Consider the following 14,863-nt stretch of genomic DNA (forward strand, 5'->3'; position numbering starts at 1 on the left):
AGCATGGGCACGGGCACGGGCATGATGAATCAGGGTCCGTCGGGGAATTTCTGAAGCAAAGCATGATGTACCAGATGGATATGCGCGCGTGCAGAGACAGGCTGGGTGCAGCACGTTCGAAACACGGCATTCACACGGCGAGCCCCCGGCGACGAATCCGCCCCGGCGACTGCGACTCACCATGGATACGAGCGTCATGTCAGCCGCCACTCTGGCAGACCGACGTCGCGGAAGCAGCAAAATCGCGTGGACGGCAAGTCTGGCTTCGCCGCCATCAGCACCAACCCGCCAGCCCGCCCGCCTCGCCCACTTAGTCTGACTCCTCCGCCCCCAGCTGAAGTCTGGTACGAAGGAATCCCCGCCCCGTCATCCCAAGGGCAGACAGGCCCGAAAAATTCACCCGCCCCGCCAGGTCGGCGTCCGGCCGAGACGTCACATTGCATGGGGAGATGAGCCGCCGCGAGGCCCGCCAGCCCGAGCCCTCGGCTATCCGTACCCAAGCACACCAGGGACCAAGGACCAAGGGGCAAAAAAGCACTCAGAAAATTTCCGACTGCGTGCTGGCTGTCAACGGCGAGCGAGCGAGCGGGAGGGGCGCGGCCCTGGCCTGTGGTTACATCCGGCCGCCGCCGACGGGCGGACCATGGCTTGACCAGGGCGTTAGGGGTGGGGGCTATATCGCCTCTTGCTATGCGTGGCGCGCCGTGCCGTCTGTGCCGGTTTGCCGGTTTGCCGGGCGCCGTGGATTTCTTTTCTTCTTGCTTCAATGTTTTCCCTTGCTGTCAGGTCTGCAGGTGACTGGGGCATTTGGCCAGGGTTTCTGGGGTCCGGTGAGCCGGGCGGGAGCGCCAGAGGGCAGAGACGCCTGCTCCGGACTGGATGCCGACGGCCCGCGGCAAGCCGAGGGAATTTGCAGGTCGCGATGGCAAGGCTCGCTGCCAGTCCGCAGCAAGAGCGGGCGACGACGCAGGCACCTTGGTCACCTTGGTCAAGGGAAGCCGGGAACCGCGCCGTCGTTTTCCACCAGCCCGTCGCTGCTCGTCAGGATATAAAAGGCCTCGACGGCCGCGGTCCTGCTCTCCAGCTCGAACACCAGCAACAGTCCACCAGCGCTCTTGTACAAAAACGCCCATCATTTCATATCTCACCATCTCATCATCTTTATACGCCTCGTCGTCTTGACAGATACCCCCTTATCACACCCATCGCCCCAGCAACCATGCGCTCTCCTCAGATGCTCAGCCTTGCCGTCGCCCTGGCCGCCGTCGCCACGGCCAACCCTCTTCCTGAGCAGGAAGCCCCGACCGGGGGCTGCACAAAGACCATCGCCGTCCTGCCCCCCTTCACCTGGGGCCCTACCAGCACCGTCTGGACCACCACCACCACCCTCACCAGGCCCGTCGACTGCGGCGGCTGCACCAGCGTTGCCACGCGCGACATCGAAGTCGGCCCGGGCCCCGTCGTCTTCTTCACCACGACCGTCACCGCCACCGGCCCGAGCACCACCACGGTCTTGGCTTGCGCGACCCCCACCGCTTGAGCGGCTCAGATGCTGCGCCGTGCTCAGACTGTGAGACACGGGGGGATTTGATAACAGGGCCTGACTGGAAATGGCGACTGGGAAAAGGCGGCTCAAGAAAAGACATGAAATTTTCGGAAAAGGGAGACCAACATAGACTTTTGGGGCATTGGCTTGATATTGGCGCTGCGGGATTGGAAGAAAAGAAACGGGATACACACGGACGGCTAATACATTAATGCTTTTTCATCATCATCATCATCATCATCATCATAGTCTCCTTGTGTGTGTGCACTCATGTCTGCCGTCTGCCGGCTTGTGGCCCTCGTTGCCAACTAGGTTCCTCGTCACGTCCACCACCCAGATAGCAGGTCCGCACTCGTCGTCGCTCTGCCTAAACCTTTCCACGAGCGTTCTGATCTGCCCGCCAATCTCCTTGTTTGACGTCAGCGTGACGTTGCCGCTCGCCCAGCCGTACATGAAGATGGAAAGCTTGGCGCGCTTGAAGCCTCCGTGGCTCGCGACATACCGCGCAACGCCCGGCAGGCCGAGCTCCTCGCACCTCCCCTCGATGCTCGCCTGCGTCCACGTGTCGGCGAGCACTCTGACGGGTATCTGGACCGTGTCGGGCAACGCGTGCGCGGAGAGTTCCCGGAACCGAGCTCGCGCGAGCGTCCCTCCAGGAGCGCTTTCCAGCGGGACGAGCAGCTTCCCGCGTTCTCTTTCCGAGGCCGTCCCCACTGTGCTGAGCACGCGGTGGAAGTGCTCTGCTGCCTCTCTGGTGCAAACCAGTGCTCTGCCCGCGAGCACGGGATACAGGACCTGCGTCATGAGGCAGCGGCCCGTCATCTCGTCTGCCATCTGTGCCCTCGTGCTCTGCGCCTGCCACGGTCGAGGCTCCAGGCGGGAATGGGTGATGTCCGAGACGAGGTCGATCAGGATGGATAGGTCCACGTTGAGCGTCTCCGTCAGGCCGTCCAGCTCGTTTCCCAGCAGGTTCCGCACGGCCACATCGACAGCCGGCGGGGGGTTGCCGAGAAAGGAACCTTGCCCGTCCTCGATGACCACCTCGACCGAGGGATCCAGACGGCCCAGCTGGTCCAGCAGCACGGCAACGTCGGGGCTGTCTCTGCCAATGTTGGGCAGGACGATGCGCAATCGCGGGAGAGGGCAGCCGCGTCTGTTGACCCTCGTTGCTGCCACGAGCCGTCTGACCTGCTTGGCTAGCGGGACGTCTCCCCATTCCCCTTCGTCCACAACGTCTCCTGATCGGTGCTCCCCCCAGCCCCATCCACCGTCCGCCATTTGCCTCGCCAATCTGTCCTGCTGGACGAACCGGACGGCAATCCATTCAGCACCGCCTCGCACGACATGAGCCTCCACCTTGGCCTGCTGCTTCATGACCCGATGAGCGAGTTCCTTTTGCCTCGATGACAGGTTGGGCATGCTGGCAATCTCCTGGTCCCGCGACGCTCGGGCTGAGCCTTGGAACGTCCTGTTCACAGCGACAAGGGAATGGCACCGTTTCAGCACGTCCCAGTGTGTGGATGCCTGGGAGACTTCCACCGAGCAGACATCCAGCTTCCTTTCGATGCGTTGGAGAGAGTCCTTAGACAGCACCGAGGCGGATAGTCGTCTGATGAGGTCCTGAAGCGCCGACTGGTTCTTCTTCCCATTGTGAAGGAATGTCGGCAGGCCCGTGGTATGCGGTGTCTCGACTCCGGCCGAGAGCTCTTCGAGCAACACTTCAACCTCAGCGACGTACGACTGGGAGATGGAAAGCGCCGTGCGCGCCGACACTAACAACTTTCGTTGATGCTGCGTTGCGTTTTCAAGACAGGTGCCGCCGCTCGCATGGGTGCTTGTGCCGCGGCAAGCAGAGCCTCGAGTCGCCGCCGTACCGTCATTCTCGTCGTTGGCAGTCATGATTCAAGTTTGAGCCATTCCCCAGGGCCCAAGATCCGAAAAAAACCACACGTCCCACTCCAGGGTCTGCAGGCCATGCCGTCGCAGCGAGGCGCATGATTCTTTCGGAGCATCGCTGAGGGTGCAACGTCGTGGATCATGGGGAGCACTGCTCCCTACAGTGCGCGGGCACAGTGTCCCGCGACTATGGCGCTACGCATGAGTTGCTGCGTCGGGCCTTTCGTGAGGGATGACCTCTGATGGTTCTGGTGGTGCCGACGTGCAGAAAGAGTAGAATGAACTACCGTACTATTGCTCGTACGATAGAGGGGGTTAGCATGCAACTGCGTGCTGGGTGTAAAAGTTGCTGCAGCTGCACAGTAAAGGGGATCCCGACTTTGGTGCTCTCAGAGCATGCCACCCCCCTTTACCCCGATAAGTACAAATTCTGGTTATCAGGATATACGGCGTATCCCCCGCCAAATTTATCGTAGATCAACACAGTCATCCGTTACATTTCCTGACACCTTTTTAATACAAGCAACGACATTCTTACAAAAGATTTGGAAGTGCGACTCCTGACTACGGAGATAAAGAGCACGGGGCAGCTGGTCATCACGAGAAGCAAAATCCACGCAGTGGCATGACCAAGCCGTTGGATTCCGCCAGGCTAAAATCACACAAACAGAACCGTCGCGGCCAGCGACACTAAGCCGTCAATGAAAAAGAAAAAAAAAAAAAAAAAAAAAAAAAGTCAATCCCTTTGAAGCAAAGCTATGTACTACAAAAAAATATACAACGTAGGTATAAGTAGCACACGAGTGTGAAACTTACGCACCCTCATCGCGAAGCGTGAGAGCAACCCGGACGAAACGAGAGATGGCCCCAAGCTGGTAGATCACTGCACCCCATAAACACCCAAGTAAATAGTGATTCGCTCTGACGAGTGTGTCAACAAGCGACTGGCCGTCCCAGAATATTGACCCACGAACAAAGGAAAAAACCGCAGCCCCGTCTCGGTTTCTATGACGGTTGATCCCCTCAAAGTGTTCAACCAATAGTTACATTCAGAGCAACTGGGCCGGGGTTGAAGTTGAGGCCAACTCCGTCAAAGGCCTCCATATTCTGGAGATAAGCATTGGTGCCAGTACCACCGTTGTTGATGACGGAGCAGGGTTTGTCGCCGCCGCAGACCGTCATGGCTTGAATAGGAAGACCGGCGGATGCGGGAACGAGGCAGGAAGCATCGGCACCGCTGTGGCCGCCGTTGGACTCGTTGGCAAAGTCAAACTCGAGCCACGTGGCTCCCCACTGGCCGTACTGGTTGGTCTTAACGGCGTCGCCGGGACTGCAAGCAGCACCGCCCTGGGAGTTGGCCTCGGCGGCCAGGACCTTCTTGCTGTTAGCGGGGAGCTTGAACGTGATGATCTCATTGCCCTTTTGGAAGCCGTTGATCAAGCCGGTGGGTCCAATCTTGAGGAAGACGACGCAGGTCTGGTCCTTGCCAGACTTGTTCTCAAAGGTGGCCGTGTAGTCGTACAGGGCAGCATTGTCAACCATCATCAGGTTGCAGCCGTGCTCGAGGGTGGTGCCGACATTTCCCTTGTAGGCGATTTGGGCGGCCGTGGCACGCTTGTTGCTGCCAGTACAGAACTTCTTGGCAACGCCAGATACAGGGCTGTCAGGGGTAGTGGACTGAGACTGGCCAGCAGACGATGCAGCCGGTGGCTGAGCGCTTCCTAGAGATACGTCGAGGTTGGCGTTGACCTGAACGTCGGCAGGCTTCTTGGCCATGACATAGTCGGTTCTCTTTTCCATGGAACGGTGAAGGTTTCGGTGAGCATGGCCGCTTGGGTGGGCAGCGACGCCGAGGGCAGTGGCGAGGACGAGCGTGGTGGACGAGACCTTCATCTTTGCTGTGGCTTTCGTTTCGTGTGTTCTCTTTTTTACTGTTCTTATTTCCTGATTGATCAGGTGTGTTGTTTGTAGGTTTCGAGGTGTTAGGTCGAGTCAATCGTCCTTGGCGTGTCAACAGGCTTGGTTCTCGCAGAAAACTCAAGGAGCCTGAGTTGGGTTTGAAAGAAAAAAAAGGTGGGGATTTTCGGCGACGAAGTCGTCAAAAGCAGGAATCCGTAGAGAGCCCGAAAGGGATTTGAAGGGAGCGTGAGGGCGACAAAGATACAACGGCGTTTTAGTAAGGAATGACTTGGAAGGCAAGGAATGGATGAAGAATTCGTGAGGGTGGATGGGCAACACGGGGAATGGACACTTAATAAGGAGCTGCGAGCGGAAATGACCATTGCTGAGACTGGCTGCAAACGCTGGCGCTGACCGTCTGGGCTTCCCGCTAGTCTCAACACATGCAAGGCTTCAAACCAAGTCATTATGGGGTGGGGTGAAGGTTGGGGGGGGGGGGTGCGTGAGGTTAAGGGGTAGGGCAACTCTGACCCTGCACGAGGGCAAAGGACTGTGCTTACCCTAACGGCAGCGAATCATGTGAGAGCTGGACGGGTCACCAAAGCCAGGTACGCATCGGAGCTTATTGGTTCGATTGGGGTTTATGCAAGGGGCGCATGCATAACTGATGGCACTTGCTTGAACAGGAGTCCGCAAACCAGCAGTAGCGGACTTTCGAACCTGCAGTAGGAATTGGCCTAAGCGGAAGATGTACCTTTGCATATATTTTTATATCGCATTTCTCTTCACGACTTTTGCCCACGTGATAGCCTTAGAAGCGACCACTATGCACTTTACTGTAATTAGGTTCGGAGAATGCATAAGTCTGCTTACATATAATAATATATGCAAATGTACTTTTGGCCTAGTTCCTCCTGCAGGTTCGAAAATCCGCTACTGCTGGTTTGCGTACTCCAATCTTGAACAGTGGCTGCCGCTGGCTGGCTGTTGGCGGTCACGCCAGTGATACGTCAGCGACCACTGCACCGTATTTGTTCCGCTATGCACAACCCGAGCATCCTATCCCGTGCAGCCATGTTGTCGATTCTTTGTTGCAGAGCAACGAAACGCCCCTAGCTGCCCCCCTACCGTCTGTGCAGACGAAATGCTCAAAAGCACCAACTCGTCCGTAACGCCTTTCAAGACCCAGCCTCGACGATTGGTCTTGAATTTTGGGCACAATGGTGGAAGTCATGGGCGCTGCAACCAATTGTTGGTCGGCCAAGACACATTGACCGACACTTTTGGGCACTTGGGAACTGGGCTGCTGGAGTCGGTGGACCCAGCCAGACCCCTCGGCATAAATTTAATGAATGCACTAGCACCACTGATGCTCACTGATGCTGGAACTACCGGGTTCCTTCCTGCCCCCCTTTTCCTCCCCTCCCCATCGCACCACAACCCAGGTCGTTTATGCACAGGACGGACCCCGACGTAGGCGCATAAAGAAAACCCGCGAGGGAGACGCAGCGCATGCCCATTGGTTTTAAACTTTACCCACGCATCATGAAGAATAGTCGCCGTGGCCATGCCGCCTGGCTTTGCCGCCGGTCTGCAGGGCAAAGTCGACCATGTTGGACGACGCGTGGACGTCCCGACGACCCCATCACGTTTCCTATGCGGCGCATGCTTATCGCCGAAGCATTACTACGTCGTGCGCGATTGCGTACGTCAAGTGATCCACAACGTGTCGCTCGCTTTTTAGGTGCACACGTGCAGCCAGGGCAGCGTCGAGCGCAGCAGCAGGCCTGGGCCTGCATCAGGTCAATCGTGCCCTGATACCAGCAAGCTCAGCACAGGGCCACGTACCCGTTAGCCTGCATGTGGCCTGGCCTGTTTCAGAGGCCAGGTCTGGGACACTGCACGGGTTCCACCAGCCTTTCGATCCCACTGATGAGTCCACACGTGTGTGTTGGCCGTCCTCCTGGGCCGTGCCCGTTTAACCAACACTGTGCTAATCTGGCGCTGGGTGTTTGGCTCCAACTTGCCGCACTGTGGGGCCTCAAGTATTGACGGCGCCAGCACTAGCGATATTGTTGGGCAGCAGGCAGCCTAGGGTACGTCTGGAGAGCACATGCAACCAGTCAAAAACGCAACCAGACGCCAGCTGGTTGCTTGTTGCCTTGACCGGCGTTTCCCGCCACGGCCACGCATGGCCTGGGCAGCTACTAGCAAGACCACCAGCACCCCATGCCATGTGCCAAGCACCAATAGGGGCCAGCAAACTTCAAAGACAGCATAGCATGAAGCTGCCGCCGTCTCAGACGGTGCGACGACTGCAACCATTCAACCAGACGTTCTGCCACCCGACCTACACGTCAGACAGCCGTCTACTGCGCAAAAATCCCGCGTTCATCGTTCATCTCACCAAGTCCCCGGCAAACAAATAAACGCAGTCAACCCAAAGCCACCACGACCGCCGTGGCAACCCCAGTTCGATCCGTTCGAGGGCTCACCAAGCAAAAGGGGAGGCAAAGTAGGCAAAGTGAAGTATCTTATCTGCTGGGACTGGTGCCAACGCCCGTATCCGGCGACGACGTGCTAACTGACTGTTTGGGTGCTATAGAACAGAGCAGGTGAGCAGCGATCTAAGCCCCAGCTGGCACTTTTTATCGACCAGTCGCACTATTGTCAGGTGATGCTAACGGGGCCTGGTGCCATGCAGTTCCCACAGACGCAGGACGCAGGCTAGACTCCGGCCCTCCCTGTCCTTGGGGCCGTTTCCGAGACATCAACTTGTTTTCTTTATTACCGTCATCTGCGTACAGTACCTCTGGCAGGCGGCCAATTTCGGGGATCCTCACCCATCAGGAGCTTGTGGCCGGCAGGGCCAGGGGTGCTTTTGCCTGCCCTAACCCGGAGTCGAGCACCTGCGCGCAGCCCACCAGCACATTACTACGTGGTTACATTCCTCCTTGCTTCGCAGATGCGCCGACTAGGTGGGAGACAGCGGAGAAGCTAAACTGTGTCTCGCTGCCCAACCCCCGCCGAACGAGTCATCCCATGCTGGTCGGTATGCATCAGGGGTAGAGCGTCACGGCCCACGGCACGCATCCCGCATTACCACCGGTGCAAACATCCAAAGAGACGGCCGGCCCTCTTGCCGCCCTCAGTCCTGCCTTCAGTCCAGTTGCGCCTTGCAGCGACTGACTACCAGCCGGGACGGATTCGTCCGCCTTCCTCCCGCTCACGCTGCTGCGCACATACGTCTGTCTCTACGTGGGGCCGGGAGCCAGGGCTCAGGACTCGGGGACCCGGGAGCCTGCCTGTCTTGCAGTCAAGTTGCATATGATGGACCGTACGACCGTCGACGTGTGAAGCAGCAAAGCTACGCTGTGGGTGGGGCACAGTGCCGGCGGTAAGACGCATCGTGGAACCTTGTCGTGACGCCCTGGCCACGTACGCCAGCCCTGAGTCAGCACCGAGCAGCGCAAGCAACAGGGAACTTGACCTTTTACAGCAACCGAGCCCAAGCCCGTCAGTCAGCCAGTCAGCCACTGCCCTTCCCATCGCAGGATTACTCGACCGTCCCAGGGGCCAAGGCCCCGGACCGCCATAAAAAAAGGCGTGAGGCTTCTCCGGCTGGAACTTGTCCCCGACGTACCTGCATGGCAGCGTTCGTGGTTGGGGGACATGCCGCCACGCGCACACACATTGACCTCATAATACGTTTTTCGACCACTAGTCTCAGCATGCACGACTCTTGAACTACGGAGTAGTCCAGTCGGCACCCACCTGGTGGCTGGTCTTGTCGATCACTCACTTCCACCACTCGCCACAACTCCAAGCACAACCAACAAGCATCCGTGTCCCCACCATGATAAATCGTCGCAATGACTGACCTTTACCACCCCCAACACTTGTGGTGTCCGGTCCCCATCACAAAGCAAAAACACGCAATTTCCTGCCAGTCGTCCAGTCCTGTCCAGTCGTGGTATTTTCCGTGCGATCCAGATCACGGCCCTCGCTGCCTACATAGTTCAAGAGCGTAGGGTTACGGCATCAACCATGCCTTCTGTTGCGGTGCGTAAATGATAATCTCACGGTGAACACGCTACATATATATATCTCAACAGACCCAACATACATGATCTATTATAAAAATGGATTTTTCCAAAGAAGCAAACGCAGAAAAAATGATCTACAGTAAAACAGAGATGATAAGACAGGAAAACTCTTCAAATCCCTCCTCAACGTAGGAAAGAGTGCAAAAAAGTGAGCATGACCCAGGGGGCCGCCATCACCTACGGACTACGGAGTAGTTCAACAGCCAACTCTCTCCCATAATGCCGGGCCTCGCTAAAGCGTATTCCTTAGACTGCAGTGGTGGTGCTTTTGCTGCCGAGTTTCCTACGACTGCAGACTTCAGAAGCACCAGACATACTCCACATGTCCCGCAGTAATCTCGTGCCATTTTGCTAGCTCGGGTAGTCGGACTGGTGGCGCTGGACCACTGGAATAGGGGTGGCCCGCGTAACCATACATCACCAGCTCACAAACCCGCAAGTCTACAGCTCAACAGAGGGCTTTCAAGCACTGACTGGAGCGGCAGACGGAAAAACACGCTTGGATGACAAGTACCAAAGAGATATCTATACTCGGTACACTGCACCGCGACAACAGCTGATCCATCCCGTCTTAGCCATCGGTCGTGACTCGAGAGTGAAAAAAACCATCGAATCAGTCACTGGTGGCTCCGACTTTGCCTTGTTCCCCAAAATAAATAATGCAACATACCGCCACCACCTCCGGCTTCCTGTCTAAAAGTAGCTCCTCATGGCATCCTCAAACCCAGGCCCGCCCCGCAAATCTCGCCCAAACTTGATGTGAATGTCCACCACCTGATGCACATGCTTCATGGACAACGCTTCACCTTTGCTCAACGCCAAGTCTTGAGCAGATCCAATCAGGTTCTTGATTTCGCGCCCGTTGAGCTCATGCCTAGCGAGCGTTTGGAGATCGTCGTCCGTGAATTCGTCCACGGCTAATTTGCCGAAAGCCTTGACCCTGTCGATGAACATCTTGAAAATGCTTCGCTTGGCCCTGGCATCCAAGCCGTCATATCTCAGCGCGATGTGGATTCGTGACTGAAACGCCTCGTCAAATGTCTGTCTCCAATTATTAGCCCCCTCTGGTCCTTTCTTCACGCTCGACAAAAGGCTAGATTAGACGACTTGCCTCGACTCGGTTTGTCGTAAGGAACAAAACGCCCTGAAAATACTCCAACTGTCGCAAAAAGACACTGACGAGGGCATTGCGATGGATATCCTGCATGTTCCTCTTCTCCAAAAACACATCAGCCTCGTCAAGCAGCAGGATAGCCCCCCATGAATGGCAAATCTCCAAAATCCTCTGCAGATCTGATTCCAGCAAGCGAGGGTTCGTCCCCAGTTCGCCAGCAGATGCTATGTAGAGAGGACAGTGGAGCAACTCGCTGATGCCCTCTGCCGTAAGAGTCTTGCCTGTTCCAGGTGGTCCATGGAGAACGGCTGCAACAGATGGCGTCAGCTGGCTCAGCAATAGTAACAAGGAAATATATATAATAAAAGATCGTTTTTCAGATATTTCAACTCACTGACAAGCCCTTTTCCTTTTCCTTGAACGACATCGTCTATTGTCTGCGTCGCATTTTGTTGACGCGACGTGACAAGCGCTTGAAGAAGATCCTTGGTGACTTCTGGTAGCACTAGGGAGTCCCAAGCTGCTTCGTTCCATGTGATATCCTCAATCCTGGATACTGAAAACTCTAGCCATTGCTTCTCGGAGAACGAGAACCCTAGTACTACCGCGGATGCGAGCAAGTAATCATCATCAGTAAACTCCAACGACAGCCTCGAGCAATCTTCCCCCTTGGTGACGGTAGCTGCTTTTTCTTTACCAGATGAATCTGTGCTGCTTGTTTCTTGAATCTCTGTGCTTGCAGTTGTTGGCAGAGGTTGCAATTTCATCGCCTTCTTCATTGCCTCAATTCCCGCCTGCCAAGGTTTGCTGATTCCATCAATGCTAGGGCCTGTTTCCGAACCCTCATGGGCATTGGCGGAAACAACACAGTGCATGTCATCTTCTTCATCAGAGCCACCATCCCACAACGCATCAAATTTTGCCGACTGCACCGGCGACACAAAGTAGTTCGGGTTGATGCGTCTGAAAACGGCAGGGTCCACCATGACTCGACTAGGTTGAATGTGAAATTTCACCGCTACTTCCTTCTCCCCTTTCAGGTAGGCAACTCCCGAGTACGCTCTGAAATGTGCGCCGCTGAGAGAAACAAACTTTTTGCCCCGTTCAATCAGCATCTGGCGCAAAGCCGTCTCGTTCCTGTGGAAGGACAAGGGATAGAAAGGCAAGCTTGTGATCTTGCGAGTGCCTTGAAACGCTGGGATCTCGTCCGCAAAGATCCCATAGCCGAATTGTTTCCCGTCAAAATCAACGTATTTACCGTCGATAATGTAGGAGACGCCTCGTACTATGGTTTCGTGTCGTACTGCCATTTCAACCTTGAAGACTCTGGGATCTTCATCGCAGCCATATGTCGGGGAGTATACCAGTGAGCCCGGCTTCCACAGCGCCCACAAATGGTCGAAGTCGATGATACCAGCCTTCAGCATCGGATACACAGTCTTCTTGACATCAGCATAATCTTCATCGAGATACTTGATGAGCACATTCAGCTGCCTCCGCTTGTTGTCAATTCGAAGCTGATTCTTCTTCATTTCTCGTGGGCTATCGCCTGCTGGCCCCAACTCCTCCAAGTTCTTCCAATGTAAGCGCAAGTCTTCCAGATATCTACCGCCAAGTATTAGAGTGCGCCAATTTCGAAAGTCGCAAATACACCATTCGGAGCTTAGCGAAGACAGCGGCATCGGTTCATAACTTACAGAAACAGGATGTTCGGATCAATTTTCGGGGTGTGGTCCACAAGATTCACACCTCGAGTATTCCCTATAACATCCTCTAGACATTCTTTTAAAAGCTTACTCTTGAAGTCAACGAATGTGGCCCGATGTTTCCCCTTGCTGTCAAAAGATCGTCTCACGTGGAATAGGTAGGCATCATACTTGGGACCTTCAGGCTCTTTGGTTGATGCTTGGAGCTTGAAGACGTGCTGCTTCCTATCCCACACCAAATCGACACGTTTGTAGTCCATCTTCATCCCTTCCTGCTCATTAAGGGAAGGGTCGGGTTCCTCGATTGCTGTAGAAGACTGAGTGCTAGCCGCAGCCTTTGAGCTCCCTGGCTCGTCATCTTGATAACGAACCCTGTGTTGTGCAATAGTCGAATTTTGTGTTGATGGCATCATTAAATTGGCAGGGAGATTGTTCGGTGGCGGCTCAGGTGCCGGAAAAGAAAGTCTCGTTGGAAGGGGTGGCGGCGGAGTTTGGAAGAAACTGGCTGAGGAAGCGGTCATGTTGCCACTGATGGTGTGTACCTGAAGTTGTAAATGACTGAAACGCGACTCCAAATGGGCAACGGCTTCGGCCAAATCGCGCTGAACATTGCCATTGCCGGTTGAACGAACGCGATGACGAGAGGTTGAGCGGGACCTTGCCGTTTGCCGAGACTCATGTCTGCGATTATGGCTTCGTTTGTCCGGGGTAGACACGTAGCTGCTGTCAGAGACCTCTGACTCATCATAAGTTTCGGAATCGTCCTCCGAATCTGAGGTAGTGGTATGTTCTTTGCGTTTCCGATGCCGAGTCTTGACAGACTTCTCGCGCCCATTAACGTTTCCAGAGCTCCGGGACATTTTGGAAGTTTTCGACCTCGTCGGCTTTTCCGAGCCTGGATTGGAATGCCCCAACACCTTGGATGCAGACTTTTCCATGCCTTTGAAGTAGGGCTTCTCTTCCCAGCTTAATATGATTGAGATGGAAGTATGATAAGTTGGCAGATTTCAAAGCGGAGGCAAACACTCCTTCGGTCGGAGATGCTACAAAGAGAAAATAAGCCAAAAGAGTAAAAAAAAAGGAAAGAATGGGAGAAGAGAGAACACAAAAACTTCAATCACCGTGTTCTATGAGACACTTACTGGGAGTTTGTGGCGAGGTTCAAGATATCTACCCAGACAAGCGATCTTGAGTCGAGCTGTCAAACAAATGCGTCCCAGAGCTTGACTTGGTAATTAATGGGTTCTACACAGAGGTGCTTTGGCGTTTAAGTATACAGGTTATTGCGTATCAAGGTTGATGGTATAGTGTTTAGTGCGCTTGGCAACCTTTGAAAGGCAAGATGAACATGTGCCGAGATGAGAATGAGGAAGAAACTGCTTGACTAATGGAAGGTTTAGTGATGTTCCAAGAACCCGGGCTTTAAACGGAGAACGAAGCCTGGCAGGAATTAATGACTCGCGGTTTCAGTTGGAAAGCGACGAAAGCCAAACAGGTGCTTCCAAATGAGCAGGCAACAAGGCGACAAAACGGCCTACACGAGAGATGAACAGATACAGCACACATGGAAAGAGACAGGCACCGAACGGTGACAATTGTGAACAGCGATGGCTCGCTTGAAGACGCAGGGTGTTTGGTCGCAGTCCTCGTTGCTCTTGCCTGCCAATACGTGAGCGAGTTCCTCCAACCGAATGAAGCCATAACTGGGGTCCGGAGCGAGAAGAAAACTGTAGTCAGGCGGTAATCAAGGCAAGTGTCAACTTTGATATCCCGCAGTCGGTGCCGAGTAACGGAGCATGGTTATGCACATGATGGACGTAAGGATGCGTTGACCGTGGCAAACGATGGCCATAGTACCGGCCCCAAAGTTGAAGAGCCCGCAATTCCAATGCTTCCCGGTACGGTGTGCTTTGTAGAATGATGCATTTGTGGGCAATTTTATAGATCTGCAACTAGCCGGCCCAGTCATGCAACGGATTGCACTTAATTAAGGGGGTCTTCCTTGGGTGATGATAGTTTTTGTTCATTCTCGAAGGTAGAGGTGATGGTGTGTTTGCTAGTGACAATGTGCTCAGACTGATACATGCATGGATATACAGACAGTGGATAGAGAGGTACATAGTTACCTAGGCGGTATATTTAACAATGCAGGTCTCTGTCACCCACTTGCTTCTCTACTGTGCTACTCCATACTCCGAACTGTCTTGGACTTTCCACTGGCATTGCCCTGTCTACATTTGTGATGCCTGCTGCTACGTAATGATATTGATGGAAAATTTACTTACTATTCATGACCAGCAATACCATGAATAATCAAGGTACTAGTGCTGTAGAGGAATGCATGCATAATCGGATATTTCTTAAAGGCGATCCGCAAGTTGATTGCGCCCATCCTACATGCTGGCGCCCTCATGAACAAGTGGGCTATCCGACAGGGCGGAAAGGATTATACCGCGCCCGTTCGCATGTGGCGTATGGATCCGCGAGTTGGAACTGTCTGCAATATACTATACGTTCAAAATCGAGCATGGCAACTTGCGCATGCCACGGCAGTATATTCCATGTTCAGATATTGGTGGCTTGGCGGAGCTCTCAT

The 14,863-nt window shown here is 54.7% G+C and overlaps 6 protein-coding genes across 6 annotated transcripts; 2 read left to right on the forward strand and 4 right to left on the reverse strand.

Moving 5' to 3' along the window:
* Positions 1-62: 62 nt before the first annotated feature.
* On the forward strand, positions 63-314 carry UV8b_00200 (uncharacterized protein; the record flags this gene model as incomplete). Its single annotated transcript, XM_043137698.1, has 1 exon — positions 63-314. One exon carries the CDS (start codon positions 63-65, stop codon positions 312-314), a length of 252 nt encoding a protein of 83 aa, XP_042993632.1.
* Positions 315-782: 468 nt separating this feature from the next.
* Positions 783-1,136, reverse strand: UV8b_00201 (uncharacterized protein; the record flags this gene model as incomplete). The annotated part of the gene is made up of 1 exon (XM_043137699.1): positions 783-1,136. One exon carries the CDS (start codon positions 1,134-1,136, stop codon positions 783-785), a length of 354 nt encoding a protein of 117 aa, XP_042993633.1.
* An 83-nt stretch (positions 1,137-1,219) lies between these two features.
* UV8b_00202 (uncharacterized protein) lies at positions 1,220-1,540 on the forward strand (the record flags this gene model as incomplete). The annotated part of the gene is made up of 1 exon (XM_043137700.1): positions 1,220-1,540. One exon carries the CDS (start codon positions 1,220-1,222, stop codon positions 1,538-1,540), a length of 321 nt encoding a protein of 106 aa, XP_042993634.1.
* A 249-nt stretch (positions 1,541-1,789) lies between these two features.
* Positions 1,790-3,445, reverse strand: UV8b_00203 (uncharacterized protein; the record flags this gene model as incomplete). The annotated part of the gene is made up of 1 exon (XM_043137701.1): positions 1,790-3,445. One exon carries the CDS (start codon positions 3,443-3,445, stop codon positions 1,790-1,792), a length of 1,656 nt encoding a protein of 551 aa, XP_042993635.1.
* An 809-nt stretch (positions 3,446-4,254) lies between these two features.
* Positions 4,255-5,724, reverse strand: UV8b_00204 (uncharacterized protein; the record flags this gene model as incomplete). The annotated part of the gene is made up of 3 exons (XM_043137702.1): positions 4,255-4,439; positions 4,480-5,386; positions 5,458-5,724. 3 exons carry the CDS (start codon positions 5,722-5,724, stop codon positions 4,255-4,257), a joined length of 1,359 nt encoding a protein of 452 aa, XP_042993636.1.
* Positions 5,725-10,140: 4,416 nt separating this feature from the next.
* Positions 10,141-12,946, reverse strand: UV8b_00205 (uncharacterized protein; the record flags this gene model as incomplete). Its single annotated transcript, XM_043137703.1, has 5 exons — positions 10,141-10,488; positions 10,559-10,869; positions 10,956-12,166; positions 12,259-12,639; positions 12,810-12,946. The coding sequence occupies 5 exons, from the start codon at positions 12,944-12,946 to the stop codon at positions 10,141-10,143; spliced, it is 2,388 nt and encodes a 795-aa protein (XP_042993637.1).
* Positions 12,947-14,863: the final 1,917 nt, after the last annotated feature.

Source organism: Ustilaginoidea virens, chromosome 1, assembly GCF_000687475.1.
Source record: "Ustilaginoidea virens chromosome 1, complete sequence".
In the NCBI taxonomy this organism is placed as follows: Eukaryota; Fungi; Ascomycota; class Sordariomycetes; order Hypocreales; family Clavicipitaceae; genus Ustilaginoidea; species Ustilaginoidea virens.